Source organism: Cheilinus undulatus, linkage group 20 (assembly GCF_018320785.1).
Source record: "Cheilinus undulatus linkage group 20, ASM1832078v1, whole genome shotgun sequence".
Taxonomy (NCBI): Eukaryota; Metazoa; Chordata; class Actinopteri; order Labriformes; family Labridae; genus Cheilinus; species Cheilinus undulatus.
This window is the reverse complement of record NC_054884.1, coordinates 15971873-15986431: the sequence shown is the minus strand read 5'-3', so window position 1 is coordinate 15986431 and position 14559 is coordinate 15971873. Positions and strand designations below refer to the sequence as shown.

Genomic DNA, 14559 nt, shown 5'->3' with positions numbered 1-14559 from the left:
CATTTATGTCATTTTTATGCCTATGATAACATTGCATAGCTTGTTAATAAACACGACTGCAACATTTAGCATTTCTATGTGTATTTCACTTTAACATTGTTTTTCTTATTTCTTTACAGAAAATACTGAGCTATTTACATGTACTGACATTTACCAAAAAAATTTAGAGACATCACTTTGTGTCTTGATTGACTATCCCTAAAATAAACCAGATAAATATATTTATCTAGGAACTTTTGTTTTTGGAACAACACTTTTGCAGAGGTTTGAGAGGGCACTACACGCAGTCACAACATCATCAAGCATGTTAACCTGTGACAGTGGGATAAGTGTAGAAGCTTCAAGTTTTTCCACCGTCCAATGACTCGCTCCATATGGATCCTAACACATGACAGTTGTCTGGATGTATCTATTTCCTGTGCAGAGAGTTGCTTTTTTCCCTTTGTGAAATGTGGGATTCGTAGGGAGGCACCATAGGCTGCAAGCTCGTGTCTAATCAGAAATCCCCTATCTGCTAAAACCTCATCCTTGGGCTCCAAAGTTTTAGAAAGCCGGACTCTTTGGTTATTTGCTTGTCTGAAACCTTTCCACCCCACCCAGGAGACAAACATGACATTGCCCCAGCTGGAGTGATGCCAGTTAAATACTTTATGGTGTTATTATGTTTATAATTTGACCATGTCTGGGCCCTGGCAGTCAGATTACTAGGTCTTGCAATCAAAATTTCTGTGCAATCTATAATGCATCTACATCTTTTAAAGTTCCTTTGAAATATTTTGGGCATGTTTTTAAGTATGGCTTCCTTACTTGGCCACTTGATTAGTGGTTTGAGAATTATGGCTAAAGTAGGTATCCAGCTCCGGCAAATATTTGATATTGTTGTTTTGGATACTTGAAATCTATATGCTAAGTCAATATTAATCAGTCCAAGCCTTCATTTCATTAACACAACCAGTAAGTGGTCCTCCAGACTAAGTTTTTGACTAATTTTCTCCACACTGCCAGTTATAACAATCAGCTTACTTTTCTAAAGCTTAGTTATACTTCATGGGTTCAAAACTACTGTAAATCATAATCTCGATTCTAATCAGTTACTCAGTTGAAGAGCAAAGGGATAAAGAAGAGCCCTGATAACTCAAATAAACATCCTGTAACTCTAGGGAAATCACCACAGAAACTCAGGTATAAGTTCAAGTGTCCATTTAATGACAGGAAATCAATCAATGAAAGGGTCTCTTTCCTTTAGTTACCGTCCCCTTTAAGACTGCCAATCAAGCCCCAAAAAACAAAATAGACAACAACGTCCTTTAAGTACAGTATTTTGGCCTCCCCCTTAGTGCTTTAGTTCTATTGATTATCAAAAAGTCCCCTAAATGTCCAAAAAGTGTCCTTCCAAAGCAAAAAAGGAATCCTCTGGTCCAAAAGCAAAAATCAAAAGCAATGCATTGCAAAAAAAACCCCAAAATAATCCACATGAAGCTGACTCACCAGTCACCAGGGATAGCTCTTCTTCCAGACTTACTCTTGTTGGTCCTTTTGCTGGAATCTCCAATATTTATGGCTCTCGTGCTCAGATGTGCTCAGGCCTGTGTCTGGAGGAGGCCTCACCATAACAATGGAGTTTGACTTGAGTTATCCTCTACCGAGAGGACCACTGTCCTTATGCAGATCCTCAGTCTCATTCAGGAGGCCCAGCCATTTCTTTCTCCAAACATTTCATCTCAGCCCTTTGTCCTCCCTCAGCCCCTCCCCCACTTCACACCTGGCTCAAACCTGGCTGCAGCAGGTCACCTGACCAGGCAGACATGCAGCTAAACAGACAAAATATATTTAACAGGTAAAAATAAACTCAGGTAGGGAAAGCTAGGGATCTAACCTTGCAAGGGTTTTTCCATACAAATCCCTAAATCAGAAATTAGCTACCCTCAGCCTAAATTTTGTGGCTGTGTCACACAGTAATTTTTCCAATCAGCCAATCAAAGATAACAGTTGTAAGTTTTGTGAAGAAAACCAACTGTCCAGTGTTGCACTTGACAGTGTGGTAAGAAAAGGTAGATTTTTGCAGTTCATCTTTTACTTTTTCCTTTTCTGCCCTCAGTGTGTCAAACTCTTGCTGCAGATTAGTATATTCCTCCTGAAGTTGCCGGTGTCTCCAAAAAAAGGTCCTTCATACTCCCTCTTTGGGACTGAGCCATCCTCTTCAGCTATAGGTTAGTAAATAAAGAATATAATGTTGTAGTTAATGCAATTCCAAGAGCTCTTGTAACTACAATCAAAGGGTACTTATTTTATGAATCAACAGTTCCCCATCTGCACCCTCTGTTTATTCAAGACAGTCTTTTTTTCCAGATGAAAAATGTAGCAAAAACACATTTCTAAGATCATTACTCTCAAAAGAGTGTTTCCCCTCACCCTTAAAAAGGAGGTTTTTGTTAGAAGGATACTCAAATATTGCTTTCACCTCTAGAAAAATCATATGCAACTATTTGAAATTTTCTATTCCACCTAAAGCCAAAGAAGTGCACTTTAAAACAATGAATGAGATGTATCCATGTAGAGACTTTATGCACCTTAAGTTTAATATCCATTCAAATAAATGTACATTCTGCAAAAATGGTACTGAAACTCAGGAACACCTTTTCTTTTTTTGTAATACTTTGGATTTATTTTGTAAAAAAGTTTGCATCTGCTGCTGCATTCACTGGTAGTCGGTAGTGGGAGATTCACTCCCAGAAGTCGTAGTGTCTCAATGTTTCTTCAAATTCAAAGCTGTCATCTGGGCAGGTTAGGTTATTATTATTTTTCTTAATTCCCTTCTCAGTAGATCCATCCATGAGAGGACAGCATAGATACTATAGTCCTCAGTGGACTCAGAATCAGGAACCAGTAAAGATCCTGGATCTGTTTGGGCAGGGCTGGCCCAAGCTTAATTGGGGCCCCCAACGGCCAATCGTTGTTACTGATGATATCCACCATCTCCCCACAATTGTCATTAAATGCAGAAATGACTGACAGACTATTTTTTGTTCCAGGATGTTTACACATTTGTATGTTTGGTATACTATGAGGATTTATTGCCATAATGAAGATTGAGTCTTCATTATGGCTTTGTCTTTCAGGGCAGGCTTTCTGACGTGCAACAAACCTTTTTTTTTTTTCGATCCAGATGTTCTCTACTTTTTTCTTTATACAGTTATTATTGCACTGGTAGTGATAAACTATTTAGATATCATGTGATAACTATAATAAAACTCACCTGATTGCTGTCTTTCTTGACTGAGTGGCCATGCACAGAAAGAAAAATTCACCTCTTGCATGCATTGCAAATTAGCCAACACACGTTAATATTACTCAAATGTTTCCAAACACTTCATTTATTTGATGTTAAACATTAAAATGAAAATAAAAAATATTCATATATATTTCATATAGAGCTAAAGAGCAAGGTACAAGTTTAAAACAAAACAGAAGTCTTCCATGTGGCTTAATATTTATATATATATATATATATACACATACAAGGCGTGGTTTGAATACTATACAGTGTGTTTCCATAGCTGCACAGGTTTCATGGATGTTTATCTTCTTCTCTCAGTTGAGGCACGACTAGTGAGAGGTCAGGGATCGGGCCAAGTGCTTCAAGACTGCTGCTGCTTACAGTAAAACATTTCAATCTCAACAACTAAACAGTAGGACTTGCAAAGCAAAGCTTATTAGTGTTAAGAGTTCCACACTGAAGCAGTAAGGAGGAAAAAGAGGCAACGAGATCGTTAAGCAATTCATATGACACTGTACAGTCATGCAAAGTCCTAAATAGTTTAAGTTCTTTTGAGATGATACTCTCACACCAAAGTCAAAACTAAGCAAACACAAATTCAGATTTTAAGAAACTTAAAAAAAAAATCCAGTATTACGAACAAGTCACAATTGTTTACTTAATTTGACAGAAGTCAGGATTTTTGGTTGCACTGCGATATTTGACTTGAAGTCACTAAACCGATTTGAGACCAAAAAAAAAAAAAAAAGATTCCTCAAGTAGTCAAGTGATAAGTGCAATCCCAGTCCTCTTCCCCCTTCACACACAGACACTCCATTAAAAAAACTCTCATACATAAGCAAGATAAGCATCACATTGTTTCCACTATCAGTCAAACCATAGTTATAGTACAGCAGATGCCCCAACACTCAATAGCAAACCATACTCTTACATCAATCCAGTAGTTATATACAATAGAACTGGTGCAACATAAACATTTAAAACTTTAGATATAGAAACTGTAACAATAAAATACAGCAGATACTTAATTCATACTGGGAAATATATATTATTTATACTATGTATTGCTGTCTGTTTTGGCATTTTGGAGGATCAATATAATGCTGTCATGTATCCCTTGCAGCTTTTTGACACACCTCCAACATGAACTGATAAACATCTATATGTTCTTTATAGAGACCGTACACAGGTTTGATTCAATAAAACTTTTTTCCATTAATTAAAAAAAAAAATTATGAACACATGTCAGAGGCATGAAGCAGCAGGTCTAAGTTAAGAATTGACCTTTACAGATTTGTTCATACAAGAGTCCACAGCTAATTCTGGCACCGCTGTAGAGATCTGACCAAAAATCCACCAAGAACAGGATAGAGGAAACACGCTGCAGGTTGAGGACATTTAAATCTTTTTGGAATCTTTCGCTTCAAAAAGCTTCATACGCTCCTGCACAGTTAGTCCCTCTTTCAGGCTCTGTTAAAGACAAGAAAAAGAAAGGAATTATTTAAAGATGATGAAGATACATGATGGCAGAGAACGCAGCAGAGGGCAAAAACACACAGAGCAGTTATGTCTGATGTTATTCAGCCGTCAGTCCCACATATTTTCTGTGCTGGACAACACTCTTTGATCTTAAAGAAAGATGTACAGGAAAAAGTGGTTATTCTTAAACACTTTCATGCCACAAAAAGACGAGACTACAGAGCCCCTAAAGTCCCAAAAAGGTCAACAATTTTCTAATGTATGCATAATATTGTCAAGTGTGAGAAAGGTGCCCTAAAGTAATGTTCCAATATGTGTGCAATACAATAACTTATTGCATGATACTCTTAATTTTTCACTTTTTGGGACTTCAGGCCCTCTGTAGTAGACACTGGTGCACACAGTCCACAAAAACACAGGAATTAAAACTCAAAAACACAAGGACAAACACAAAAAGAACAGCTTTAAAAAGAAAAAGAAAAAAAAATGTTAAACATGTAAGATATGTGGAATAAAATAAGAATGCTCTCATTCCTTGATACAGTGATCACAAATCATTGTTACTAAAAACTGAGGACAAACATTGATTGTAAGTAACTATGATTTCAGGTATCAACAATGTAAAGTTTTACAAAGTCACCTTACTGTTAATATCAGTGCAATATAGTAAACACCTCTTTGACTATACAGTGCCTGTAAAAAGTATTCATCCCCTTTGGATGCTTGCCTTTTTACTGATTTTATAAATAAATCATGGTAAATATAATTTTGCTTTTTTGAAAAAATAAAAACCCTCTAATGTCAAAGTGAAAACAGATTTCTACAAAGTAATGTCAAGTAAATCAAAATCTGTTAGGTAAAATAAGTGACTGCATAAATATCCACCCTCTTCAAGTCCGTATGTATTAGTAGATGCAATCACACTTTCACTTTGGCTGCAATCACAGCACTGAGTCTGTGTGGATAGGTCTCAATCAGGACTGCACATCTGGCAATCTTACTCCATTCTTTTTTGTAAACCTGCTCAAGCTCTGTCAGGTTGCACAAGGATTGGACACAAACCACCCTTTTCAAGTCCAACAACAAATTCGCTATTATATTGAGGTCTGAGCTTTGACTGGAAACATTCACTTTTAGTCTTTAAACCACTTCTGTGTTGCTTTCACTATATGCTTCAGGTCACTGTCCTGCTGGAAAATAAATCTTCTCTCGAGCTGTAGTTTTTGCGCTGACTGAATAAGATCGTCCTCCAGAATTTTTCCTTTATTTTGCTGTATTCATTTTACCCTCTACGTTTACAAGCCTTCCAGGTCCAGCTGAAAAGAAGCATCGCAACAGCATGATGCTGCCACCACCGTGCTTCACAGTGGGGATGGTGTGTTTTTGGGTAATGTGCAGTGTTTGGTGTCCACCAAACATAGTGGCTTGCCTGATGGCAAAAAAGCATTGTTTTGGCCTTTCTTCCATTTGATCATAGAGTCTCCCACATGCCTTTTGGTGAACTCCAGTTGAGCTTTAACTTGAGTTTTCTTCAACAGTGGCTTTCTCTTTGCCACTCTCCCATAAAGCTTTGACTGGTGAAGAATTCAGACAACAGTTGTTGTATGCAGAGTCTCTCCCATCTCAGGTGCTGAAGCTTGTAACTCCTTCAAAGTAGTCCTAGGTGTCTTGGTGGCCTCTCTCACTAGTCTCCTTCTTGCACGGTCACTCATTTGTGAGGACAGCCTGATCTAGGCAGATCTACAAATGTGCCATATTCTGTCCCTTTCTTGATGATGGATTTAACTGAACCCTGGGGGAGGTTCAGTGCTTTTAAAACAATTTTTGTACACACCCACTGACTTATACTTTTTAATAACCTTTCCTCTGAGTGGCTTGGAGTATTTTTTTGTCTTCAAGGTGTAATAGTAGCCAGGAATACTAATTAACCAGTGACTGGACCTTCTAGACACAGGTGTCTGTACTACAATCAACTGAGACACATTCACTGCACTCAGATGATCCTCATTACACAAACTGTGAGACTACTAGTACCAACTGGCTGGAACTCTGTTGAATTAGGTCAGCCACTTTTAAGGGGCTGAATATTTATGCAGTCACTTATTTTATCTTACACATTTTTGTTTGACATTACTTTGTAGAAATCTGTTTTCACTTTGACCCTAAAGATTTCTTTTTCTTTTTCAAAACAGCCAAATTACATTGACCATGACTGATTTAAAAAAAAAAATCAATAAAAGGGTAAACATCCCAGGGGGTGAATAAGTTTTATAGGCACCGGAAGCAAATCTGTTGAAAAACACACTTTTAATATGTCTTTTCATTTTAAACGTAAGCTGTGACCTATATACCAATGCAACCAAATATCAGTATAAAATGCAGCTGCCATCGTAACACACCACCTGATGCTATTGGAAAATTGCCCCTAATTATTGTGTATTGCCAACAACCACTTCAAGGCTCACAATGGGCTGTGATACACAGTGATGCAGACCAGACTGGCAAGGACTGATTACCCTTTTAAATCCTGCATGTAAAGAAAACAGGGGACTGCTAAGGTAGTAAACATTGTAGATAGCTGGTTTCATTGAAAAGGCTCCTCAGTTTAAGACAAGTGACCAGCAGAGGTGGGCAGAGTGACTCGCAGACTGTATCTATAAATGTCACTACAATCACTGCAGGCGGAGGGTTCATCTACCGTAGCGTAGCTAGCAGAGGTACAAAGTCTTGATGGCAAAAATGGATGGTTCTATAGGAACTGCAGGTTGTGGAAACAACTAAATCATCATGCAGGAAGACAGTTTGAACATTTTTCCCCACTGGAACTATCAACATTTTAACCAGTTACAAAAACGTTTTAAACTTGAAGTTTATACAAATCTAAACTAATCAAGCTACTGAAAGTGACTTTCAGGGGCTAAATGAGGGGTTTTGCTTCAGTCAGAACTGTTGACCAGGGACACCCCACTTACAATCTTAATTCTAAGCTATCAGAGTTCAGTAAAGATGCCCAAGCAGTATAGATTTTTCATAATGCTAGGCAAAACAAAAGCAAGTGTGTATCTTTCAGACAACATGGCGGTTCGTTATGTCAGCCTCTGTGAGCGCAACCCACGGTAATGTAAATTTAAAAAGCTTTTTTCTGATTTTGTAAAAATCAAAAAGCATATTTCTTGTCCTGTTGGACATAAAGTTTTAATAGTGCTTCTCCAGTTTTCTAATTTTGTAACAGTACATTGAGAAATACTCTTAAAAACCTTTGATAAATCATTTGCAGAACATTTAAACATTCACCCTTAAAGCAGACTGCAGTTCATCTTTCAAAGAGTGAATTTCCTCTTTGAGATACTGGATTTCTGACTCTTTAATTCGTAGCAACACCTAAATAAAGGGAGACACAAACAGTAGATTACAGAGCAAATGTAAATGTGTGTTAATGTGCAGGAGTGTTGGTGTATGCTGTGTTTACATACCTCTAATTCATACACATCCTTGCCCTGGGTAAGTGTGGACAGAGCAGTTTCACCGCTGAAACAGGAGCGCATCCGAGTAATCTCTGCTGTCAGCCGGTTATTTAACTCCTGTTGGACACGATATCTTTTAGTTCATATGGAGTGTTTTTAAATATGACTATGCATATAGCACTATGACAAAGTTTTTGCCCCCTTCCTGATTTTGTATTTGGTCGCACATCTGTCACACCCTAGATCAGGGGTCATCAACAACATTTGGAAAAGGACCGGCATTTTCCTATACAGACACCTTGGGGCCAATCTCTTAAAAGAACTAAAGATATTTTTTAAATGGTCTCATTGACATATTTTTGCTTAAATATTTTAATTTTATTTCTAATATATATCTAATTGTTTGCCTCTAACAGAGAGATTAGTCCAATTTATCACAGCCAGCCATGAGGGAGTGATTGAGATATTTTAGCTGAATATTCCTGAAGCCAAAAATTGACATATAAAATGGCAGTTTTAGCTGGAATGGACTAATAAATTTGTGTTTAACATGCACCATATTTGCTAGTAATGGCTGACAGGTGGTTTTCTGGAGAAAAACAAACAAACAAAAAAACAGGATGAAACATTAAGTAATTCCTGCTAAAACTGTTTCAATCTCAACTGTTTTTGGACTTGTTTTAATAGCTGTTAGGAGCTTATTAAAAAAAATACCACAACATATCTTTTCCTCTGCACATGTTCTGAATATGGTGATACTCTGCGGGCCGAATGGGAGGATGTGGGGGGCCTGACGTGACCCCCGGGCTGCCAGCTGATGATCACTGCCTGAGATGTTTCCGTTTAGGGATGAACAATTTAGGAAATAATCTAATTGCTAATTTTTCCCCCAATATTACAATTGCAATTTAATATTTAACTTCCTCATCCTGTGTATTTTCAACAAAGACAAGTATGAAATCATTTTCCATAACTTACAAAAAAGGAAAGTAGGATTTTTAGCAAACTATCCTAGAAACAAAATGACACTTGAATGTTTAAGCTACCAAGAGCTACTTGCTGGTGTGTTTTGGATCATCGTCCTACTCCATAGCGAGAGTATGTTTGAGCTTGAGATTACAGACTGATAGCCAGACATTCTCCTTCAGGATTTTCTGGTAGACAGCAGAATAAAGTTTTCACCATTTGTGGATAATGGCTCTCACCATGGTTTGCTGGGCTTTAAAGCTTTAGAAATAGCTTTTTAACCCTTTCAAGACTGATAGATGTCAGTGACTTTATATCTTTCTCTTCTTGAACTTGTGTTGCTTTGTGAGACATTTCAGCCTACTTCACTTTGTATGACCGGTTCTACTCTAGGGATTTCTTCAATCAAAAAGTCTAACAAAAATCAGGCCTGGCTTTTCGCTAGTGAAATTGAGCTCAGCTTTCCAAAAAACTGTGGATAATCAAAGTTAAATTGTGATTTATCAAGAAGGAAATTATTTTTCAAATAGGACCAATTAGGGTAAGATGGCTTTTTTCCCATATACAAATGTAACTGCATTTCATATTTATTGGGTTATCTTTGTCTAATACTAAAATTATTTGATGATCTAAGACATTTCAGTGTGATAAATAAAGAAGAAATCAGGAAGGGGACAAATACTTTTTCACAGCGCTGTATGTGTGTATTCAGACCTGGTTGTGAGCATTTAGCTCCTGGTTCTCTCTTTGACACTGCCTGAGCGCCTGCTGCTCAGCCTCCAGGGCCTGAGCCAGGTGAGCATTTTCCAGACATTTCTGAGAGTACTGCTCTGACAACACCTCCAGTTCTCTCTGGATGGACTGCAGCTCTTCCCTACAAAGTCAAACAAAAAGAATACCAAGTGGATTCTTCATTTGATGTTAAAAAACAGCCATCACTTCACATCAATATTAAGTGACAAACATCAGGCAATACAAGGAGAGGAACAATGTGTGGTTTCATAGTTTAAAATGAATTTTCTGTTTTTTTGTCATTTTGTGGAAATTTTTATCCTTTACCTGATCTTTATACAATATTGTTTTCTGTTTTTACAGGTTCAAGAAATGCTCTATTTCATCTACGTACAATACCAGGGAAACACCTGCATCCAATGAAACGTACCCGAGGAAAAAAGGGAAAATCTAGAATTCTATTGCCAACATTTTAAAACAGTCTCAAACACCAAGAAGCAATCATGTCTAAGGATGACGCCTGTAAAGTGACGTCTGCCAGAAAGCACAAGGAACGGAAGCCTAAAAAGCCTCACTATATTCCCCGACCATAGGGCAAACCCTACAACTACAAGTGTTTCCAGTGCCCCTTCACCTGCATGGAGAAGTCCCACCTGTACAACCATATGAAGTACAGCCTGTGCAAAAACTCCCTTTCTCTGCTCATAGAGTCAGACTGGCCATACAAGAAAGGAAACATTCTGCACCCAGAGCAGCTACGGCCCTTTCAGCAGGCAAATGGCATTCATGCTAATGGGAAAGATGGGTTAGAGCTGGTGACGGGGACTGAGGAGAGACAAAGACAGCGCAGGGTCGTGGAGGACGAAGGTGAGGATAGGGTAAGCCAGGGACCAGAAGATGAAGAGGAGGGTGGACGAGGAGAGGGAGAAGAGGTCCCTGGGCTGACAAAAGAGAGCACTGGGGACAACCACAAAGAAGACCCCACCGAATGTGCTACAAAGAAAACTAAACAACCAGAATCTGAGTTTTTGATGGCTGACATGCTCTCCCTGGAGGATCAGCTGTTACGAGCACGCTCAGTAGAGGTAGAGGCAGTACAAGCTGTCCAAAACATGTCTGACTGCTCCTGGTTTACTGTCTGAGCAGTGGCGGCTACTAGCATCCAGCCACACTAAGGCTAAAGCTGAGGGTGTTCAGTCCCAAGTGAGTGCTTCAATACCTTGTTACCCTCCTCCTCCAAACCTGGTGGACTACCAGGATCCCACTGGACTCAACCTGTCAATGCTCGGGGTGGACTACCCCATCAGTCCTAGTCTCTCCTATATGAACTCGGCTACCCCCGCTGCAGCCACGAGTGTCACCGCACAAACACATGCACAGCTTGCCCAGCTTCCCTTTCTTAGTGTCAGCTGCTCAACTGATGCATCCGGCCTCTGGCACCCACATAGACAGAACTCTTATCACCCCTCGCCTCTACTACCCCTTCCTATGTGAGCATACATTCGGGACGGCCTCCAGTCAGGGGGATGCCAGCAAAGTCCTGAAGGCATCCACAAACAGTCTTGAAGTAAACCCACTATCTAGCTTCCAGCCTAAAGTGAATCTGTGGAAAGTGCCCGCCTTAAGACCAGGAACCTCTGCAGTCAACCCAGCTGGCTGGGTTTCACCTCAACGGGATCCCACCGACCAGGCTTACAGGGCAGGGGAAAAACCACAGGCAACAGCCAAGGAGGGTAAAGCAAGCTGGGGCATGAAGAGGACAGGGGCTCCGCTGGGCAACCATGAGACACCTGCAGAGAAGAAGCAAGCTTTGGGCTTCCCTTTGGACCTCTTGAAGAATATTCAGACAGCATCCACTCTGAACATGACAGCAGACAAACTTCTCTTTCCTGGAAGGTAAAAAATCATATTTAAGTTCATTATTACGTTGTATTTCTTTGAAGTAATACAAGCATCAGGTAGTGGAATTTCCCCTTGTGGGACTAATAACGGAACATCTTATCTTATCTTAGTGCACATCTGTAATTGTTTGGGATAATCAAGGATAACAGTTTTATAATGAAGACTTACAATATCTGTCAATCTGTCTGTGGACGTGGGATGAAGGGTGAAAAAGCTACATAAAGATGGAAAAAATACACAAAAAATAATAACAGTTTTTGATCAAATTGTGCAATGAAATGCCATCTGTATCGCTGAGAGTCAGCACAAGAGAAAAACAGATTCAGTGTGGCAAGCACTATCTGACTCTCCTGCATCTGTCCTGACATGGTCAGGTGGCTGTGCTAAAGGTGAAGCAGCACCTTAAGGTAAACAGCCATCAGTGGGGTCATCCCTGCCTTTGCTTGTGAATCCAGGAGCCTCCCCAGAAAAGATCAGGGTCCTCAATAAAGAGTAGACGGAGGCCTACCTGTCGCCCCCAGGACAGGCACCTAGCACTAGGCTGCCGTGAGTCGTCTGGCGCTTTCACCACCCTTACACATAATAACAAAAAAGACTCCAAAGGTCGTCTGCCTTTACAAGTAGAGTCTGGACAGGAAGGTCAAATGTCTGTGAAAATTTAAATTTGATTCCATTTGAAAGGCTTGCTTAATTATTTTGATATTTTTTAAGTGTTAAATCAAGAGAAAGCAGTTGAAGCAAATGGTGGTGACATTTTGAATTTGAGTTAATTTTTTTTTTTTATCATTTAAAAAAAAAATTAAAATTCATCCATCCCTCAATTTCCTTTTGATTAACCTGTCAGGGGTCACAGAGGCAAATCAAATGTGTCCCTTTAATGTTTTCCCAACTCTAAGTGGTAGATGTAAAAGCATTCCCAGTTTGGATGGAGATCAAGACAGATTTAGAACCCATTTCTGGTTTTTTCAAAACCATTCATAGGGGTTAGCGCTGTTGCCTCAGAGCAAGGTCCCTGGTTCGCTTCCTGGTCAGGACCTCTCTGTGCAGTGTTCGCATGTTCTCTCCGTGCACGCATGATCTCTCCGGGTTCTCCGGCTTCCTCCAACTACCTAAATATGCTCCCTAGGTTAACTGGTGACTCTAAATTGCCCATAGGTGTGACTGTGAGAGTGCCTGATTGTTTGTCTCTATAAGTTAGCCCTGTGATTAGCTGGCAGCCAGTCCAGATAGAATAATAACAGATAGAATAGGCTCCAGCCTCCTGAGACCCCAAACAGGATGAGGGGTGTAGAAAATGGATGGACGAATGGATTTGATCATATCACTGGTGCAAAAACACACATCAGTTCTTGCAAAGAGGAACATAAGCTCAAAATAAATCAGTATTGTGCAACACTTCAATTGTTGACTTGAAAAACAAAAAGTCTGCTGGGAGTAGCATGCACTCATAAGACCAGTGTTATCATCCTCTTCTGCTCAGGTCGGCTGGGAAAAACACATCCTTTGTGGCAAGTCCCATAAGGTAAGTATATGAATCAAATGTTGACATGCATGTTTAACATTGGCAAAATAAGAGTTAATTATGGAGCATACAGATATTATGTGTTCAAGGTCAGCTCAGTAAAATGACTGTTGGGTGAATGTAAATACAGTTTCAGGATGTGTTCATGTCACATCAAGAAATGATGAGAAACTGGAAAAAATGCAGTTGTAGGGACAAGACATGCATTTTTCTCAGCAGTATATAATAGATATAACCGATGTAATTCTGACCTTTTCCAGTCAAACTCTGCTCAGATTATACCAAATCTGTTATGTTTAGCCAGTCTTCCCACCAAACTATAGAAAAGTACCATCAGTGTCATCAGCATTGAAATGGACTCAGATTTATAATCTTTACTGATAGGGGTATCAATATCAATAAAATTAATGACACCATCCCCAGGAAGACTTTAGTAAAGCTTTTAAAAATGCTTTTGTTGGTTTGCTTTAGAAAAACATATTTTGAACAGCGTTCTTCTTTTATTTTGATTTTCATAGGATTTAGGTCTAAAAGCAACAATTTTGCAGTTAGTTTTCAGTCAGAGAGAAAAGAATAAAATCTTACTGTCTCTAAACGATTGAGCTGTTGATGATAAATACCAGTTTAAATGGTATAAACTTCAGAACTTTCGTCCTGCTTCGCCTCAACATCACAGACATCAGAATTCAAGCAGAGAGCTCCCTCATGTGGGCAAAAGCTTCAGAGCCACTGACTGTCAAAACTTCACAGGTGCATCTTAAAAATTTAGAATATCATGAAAAGTTGTTTTTTTTTTGCTGTGATTTTATTTAACACTGAAACTTCCATATATTCTACATTCATCTTAAACATTGTGAGATATTTCAAGACTTTTTGTTTTAATCTTGATGATTATGGCTTCATGGAAATCAAAAATCCACTCTCTCAAACTATTAGAATATTGTTCAATAGTCTAATTTCTTGTCCTCTATTCATCTCACTGTAGTTCAGCACACACAACCACAATCATGGGAAAGACTGCTGACCTGACAAATGTCCAGGAGACAACCACTGACACACTCCTCAAGGAGGGAAAGCCACAGAAGGTCACTGCTGAAAGGGCAGGCTGTTCTCAGAGGCTGTGTCAAAGCATGTTTATGAGATTGACTAAGAGAGCAAAGTGTGATATAAAAAGGAGCACAAGCAGCAGGGATGAGCTCAGCCTTCAGGATTGTCGA

General features: G+C 39.2%; 1 protein-coding gene across 1 annotated transcript; it reads right to left on the bottom strand.

Moving 5' to 3' along the window:
• Nucleotides 1-3488: 3488 nt before the first annotated feature.
• LOC121528579 (myosin phosphatase Rho-interacting protein-like) lies at nt 3489-12188 on the bottom strand. Its single transcript, XM_041816094.1, has 6 exons — nt 12103-12188; nt 11709-11807; nt 9901-10060; nt 8230-8337; nt 8051-8137; nt 3489-4747 (listed from the first exon to the last, which is right to left on the bottom strand). The coding sequence occupies exons 1-6, from the start codon at nt 12186-12188 to the stop codon at nt 4676-4678; spliced, it is 612 nt and encodes a 203-aa protein (XP_041672028.1). The 3' UTR covers nt 3489-4675.
• Between the last annotated feature and the right edge of the window lie 2371 nt (nt 12189-14559).

Excerpts from the sequence above, each read along its gene's own strand:
- LOC121528579 (XM_041816094.1), bottom strand. The coding sequence starts at position 12,188 with ATGTCAGGACAGATGCAGGAGAGTCAGATAGTGCTTGCCACACTGAAT. Across the intron at positions 11,808-12,102 it reads GACTCTCAGCGATACAGATG|GAAAGAGAAGTTTGTCTGCT; the intron begins GCATTTCATTGC and ends TTTACCTTCCAG. Across the intron at positions 4,748-8,050 it reads AACTGCAGTCTGCTTTAAGG|AGCCTGAAAGAGGGACTAAC; the intron begins GTGAATGTTTAA and ends TGTCTTTAACAG.